The sequence below is a fragment of the Nicotiana tabacum genome, chromosome 13 (genome assembly GCF_000715075.1).
Source record: "Nicotiana tabacum cultivar K326 chromosome 13, ASM71507v2, whole genome shotgun sequence".
Taxonomy (NCBI): Eukaryota; Viridiplantae; Streptophyta; class Magnoliopsida; order Solanales; family Solanaceae; genus Nicotiana; species Nicotiana tabacum.
Genome location: NC_134092.1, coordinates 26,615,546 through 26,620,585, shown reverse-complemented (window position 1 = coordinate 26,620,585; position 5,040 = coordinate 26,615,546). Strand labels below are relative to the sequence as shown.

The 5,040-nt window shown below is 29.4% G+C and overlaps 1 protein-coding gene across 1 annotated transcript; it reads right to left on the bottom strand.

Moving 5' to 3' along the window:
* LOC107761659 (flavin mononucleotide hydrolase 1, chloroplatic) lies at positions 1 to 3,721 on the bottom strand. The gene is made up of 7 exons (XM_016579904.2): positions 3,459 to 3,721; positions 2,681 to 2,756; positions 2,115 to 2,166; positions 1,469 to 1,583; positions 1,313 to 1,383; positions 1,027 to 1,114; positions 1 to 234 (listed from the first exon to the last, which is right to left on the bottom strand). The coding sequence occupies exons 1-7, from the start codon at positions 3,692 to 3,694 to the stop codon at positions 78 to 80; spliced, it is 795 nt and encodes a 264-aa protein (XP_016435390.2). The 5' UTR covers positions 3,695 to 3,721; the 3' UTR covers positions 1 to 77.
* Between the last annotated feature and the right edge of the window lie 1,319 nt (positions 3,722 to 5,040).

The following is a 5,040-nucleotide window of genomic DNA, read 5'->3' as shown; positions in this document are numbered from 1 at the left end:
TGAGAAAATCATATTACCTTATTAAAAAAAAAGATAAAAGGACACTTTCTTAAGTTAACAAACAGATAATTGATCAATTAACATATAACTTTATGACGAACATCAGCCAAATCTTGATTTTCATTTGTTGAAACATCGACACCAAGAAGACACAAGTCCGTCCGTAACAAATCCGCATTCTTGAATTGAAGGCCTTTGAGTCCTATTTCAACTGCAGCTTCAACATTCCTCATCCTAAATGATCATTACATAACTTGTATGAGAAATTTATATTAAACAAACTTAAATATCATAGCTTCTGTATCAGGGGCGGATGTAGCCTTTTGGCTAATTGAACCCGTAACTTTTAACACAGAATATGGATTTATATGTAAAGATTTTAGTGGAAATGGCATCAGATAGTCACTTTTAAGAATGTTATTTAAAATATATCCACAATTTACAATGTATTTAAAGATTAGCTAATTTTGCTCAAACTTCAGGACACGACGTCTTAGAGTTTAAACTTCAAAGTTCAAACTTCAGGACATCGTATCCTAAAGTTTGAAAATTGTGTCCATAAGTTTGAATCTTATGTCCTGAATTTTAAGTTAGTAGTTCAGAAATTCAGGACACTTAGTTTTGAATTTCAAATTAGTAGCTCAAAAATTTAGGATACTTATCCTGAAGTTTGAATGAATTGACTAATCTTTAAATACATTGTAAATTGTGTATATATTTTAAATAGCGGGCAAAATAGTGGCTATTGTTGCAGTTCGCCCAAGATTTTACTAAAATTTCAACAAGTACTAGATTTGAACCCATAATTTAACAGTACAATGAGTTCAATAATAAAATTTTTAAAAATTGAACCCATTAAATTTAAATTTTGAATCGGCCTTTGTTCCGCTTCCGCATGACATAAGATCAAGTAATAATTTGGTCCTTTTGCAGCCAAGGTAATGAGTAGATAGAACTGCATTTTAGTAGTGTAAATAATTAACAATATGCCACTTATCCTAAAAGTAAATAACATTAATGACATACCTGTCATCAATAAAAACACAGTTGGAAGCTTCTACATTAAGATGCTTTACAACTTCCAAATAAAACTCAGGATCAGGCTTCCGTTTTCCTGTTAAGATAACAAACTGAAAAAATAAGGTTTATACTCCAATTGAGTTCATACTTTATATTATTTCTTGCGCTTCACAAGTTTAGGTGTCAGAGATTTTCGACAAAAATTTTCCAAAAAAATATTTTCCTTCATATACCAAACACACGCTAAGTATAAAAGTGAAAATCTTTAAGCCACTTCTTTTGAGAAAACTACCAAATACACAAGAACGAAATGTCCAAGATAGGTAATCTGAGAGTTTTAGCTTGTCCTCAATCATTTGGTACCTGAAAAATAAATAGTAACAAAGTTTCAAAGACTTGATATATATATTTTGCAAAGTAATGAAGGTTTAATTTAAATTGAACATACCATATGGGAAAATTTGTGAAAGCATGAATTTCATAACCATTTTCTTTTAATGAATTCAATAATCCTTCAACACCTTCAATGTAGGAACATGCACTTCTCAGACAGTTTTTGAGGCCTACAAGAAAACTTAAATGGTTTTTTCAGTTTACAAATGAACAAACAAAATATGCTAATAGATTTAATGGGGTGATGATTATTTGTTTATTTAAAGATAATGTTCAGACTGAAGTGAAGTAGCTAATATAAACTGGTATGTGATAGTTTAGGAGTTACTTTAAATACAGAGATATCTCCCAGAAGCGGATCCAGGATTTAAACTTTAATGGGTTCAACCTTTAAGATTTTTAGCTTTGAACTCATTATATTTTTAAAGTTATGGATTAAAATCTACTATTTATTATATTCTTTAATAAATTTATGTTGCTCATCAAAAGTTATGAGTTTAATTAGTTGAATCCGTCACGTATATATTACATACGCCCCTGATCTCTACGTATATATGCTGTGATGAGCAAGTGCGAAAATAGGTTCATACCTTAGCATAATAGTTCCTAACATTCAAATAAGGTTTTGCGGAATTTAAAAATATTCCAGGTTATTTCAGGTCTATTTATGGGAGATAAGGTGCACGAATATTCTAACGTACCTTCCAAATCAAAAGATCTTCCGTCCTTAAAGAATTTCATAGCTAGCTCATCCTGAAAAGAGTAGTAGAACAAACTTTTATAATTTAAAAAGAGAGAAAAAATAGTTGACGCGCAAAGTCAGAAAATAATTAACTCTTTTCCAGTTTACTAAATTATGTGACTGTTTTATCAAAAAGTTTATTCTGATATATAGAGCACACTTTTATTTACTTGATTATTTTTTCAGCGCACCCCTTACGTGCGGGCTGGCCAAGCACATGAAAATCATTTTTGATAATAGGTAACGGTGAGATTCGATCCCAAGAACCTTATCAGCTTTACCACAAAACTACCATGTTGAAATGTTTGGAAAAAATGTGTAGGTGCCCTTTAGTAAATAGTGTGTATAAGGTTAGATTATATTTGATTTAGCCTATCAAAAAAAGAAATAGACATAATTAATCATCATCTTCCACGACAGAAGAATAATTAAACATAATACCAATGCGGTTATATTCCTCTATTAAATCTAATGTGTAGCTACTTGAAATAGTTAAAAGTAGAAACACTTGTCAATATAATATACCTCACTGATAAGACCCTTTTCAAACTCAATCCAGGCAGTTGGATGCTTGCATTCTAGCAATTCCTTCATTGGCATTCTGAATAAAAAATCTCAATTTGAAACAGGAGAAAATGAGTTAGAAGCTAAAAATTAGAAGAAAAAAGAGAGAAAAAAACACTAGGAGAAGGGATCATTTTGATACTGGGTGCTGACTGTAAGTACTAGTATATCTTTAAAAATGTGTATTTTTTAAGAGGAAAAAAAAAGAGGAAAAATATTAATTTGGGACAAATTCACGCGCCTAAGGAAAAATAAGGAAACAATGTTTTTGTCATGTCAATTTTTGTGTTTAATAGGTACACTAAGAACTAAGTTGGAATGTTCAATAAATACTAGCCTTAATTGAGGTATCAAAATGAAAACTTAAACCAAGTTTAAGAGATTGTTAGTGGGCATTAGGACATAAGAATTATGAAATTTCGGGAAAAAATAAAAAAAATTAAGTGAAAATAGTATTTAAAAATTAGAGTTGTGTTTGGACATGAATACAATTTGGAATTGTTATGAATACAATTTGGACCTGTTATTGAATTTTTGTGAATGATTTGAAGTGAAAATTTTGAAAAATAATCTTTAGGAGTTTTTCAAATTTCAGAAAAAAATATGAAATTCAACTTCTAGTAAAATTTAAAAAATTTCATGGACAAACATTAATTTCGAAAAAAAAATGATTTTTTTAATGGCCAATCGGGGCGTTAGAAGAGCTAGATGTGGGGGAGGGGGTACATATAGTAAATACCTGAAGAAGGCGGGGATATCATGGTAAAAAGGGTCACGAACAATAGTGTCCATAACGTCAAAAAGCAATATGGGAAGCTTCCTTTGACCTGCCATAGTTGCTACTGATGAAATGGCACTGCAACTAATGTTGTTACTGAAATAACCCATTTTTGCAGTTTTAGGACATGTTTTGACCATAAAAGGGAAACTGCTAATGTTAGAAGCAGATGGTCTCCAAGATACCAATAAAGCCATTTCGAATTTGGATAATTTCCTTTTAAAAAAATTGGATTCTTTTGTTTCTGCAAGATTAAGGTATTTTTTTATTTATTTTTTTGGGCTAAGGAGGAGTTCTATTTATAGGGAAGAAAACATAACTATACAAGATTTAAGAAAATGTTACTAAATTCTAACAACATTAATCAATTAACAAAATATGGCATGGAACCAGCTATCCAGCCATTTCCCATGCCTCAAAATTAGGAATCATCATGCATGCTACTTTTGAGGAGTGAGGACTTGTTTAATTGGTTTTTTTTTTATTTCCAAAATAAAAGGTGGACCAATGTTCATAATTCTATATCCTAATTAGGATAATACACATTTTGTTTTGACATGTTACGGATATGACATGTTTGTAACTACCTAAATAATCTTTCCTTTTTTTTTCTTGCTACCCGTATATTTTCTTTGGTTTGGTATCATTTGCAAAATATGAAACTAATAAGGGGAATTTTCAGAAACCATTATTGTTTAGTGGCTATTAATTTTCTATAATTACTATATACATAATTACTTCCTATAGCTACTATTCAGTTATTACGGTAGTGTATTCGCTGTATTCGCACTGCTGTATTCAAAATGCCTAAAATCATGACAGTCCAGCTGTACGCACATGTATTCACATGTATTCGTGCCATGTATTTATGAATACAGTAACGCCAATCACCTTAAAAATAGGTATGTCCAGCTGTCTAATAACGGAAATAATATCAATTAGTGCGATACACTCCTAATATAACTCAACAAAATCAATTCTAACATGTCTCTTTATCAATCCTATTAATTAGAATAAATTTTCAATTGTATATAACTGTTGTATTTAACTTTTGTATTTAGTGTGTTTCAATATTATTTTTTTACTGTTGCATTCATTAAATTCAATATTTGTATTTACTGTATTCATTATTTTATATTCAGTATATTCAAATGTATTTATATTAACAATATTTTAGTTATTCCTAATACATATTATTACTGCTATATTCAGTATATTTTATTGGTTATATTCACTATATTTTTATTTTTATTCAGTGTATTTTACTGTATTTTACAGTATTTTAAAATTAAATATATTCACTGTTTATATTTTATTCTATTTTAATATTTGTATTCAGTGTATTTCAATGTTTATATCTTGTATTCATGCATACTGTATGTACAGTATGCATGAATACAAGTCTATTCAGCTGTATTAAAAAAAACCAGATCTTCGAAATACATAAATACAGGCAAAAATATATTTATATATAAATACAATGTGTTTGAGTGAATTTGTACAGAATACAATGTATTTGTATCATTGTATGTGACTAAATAGC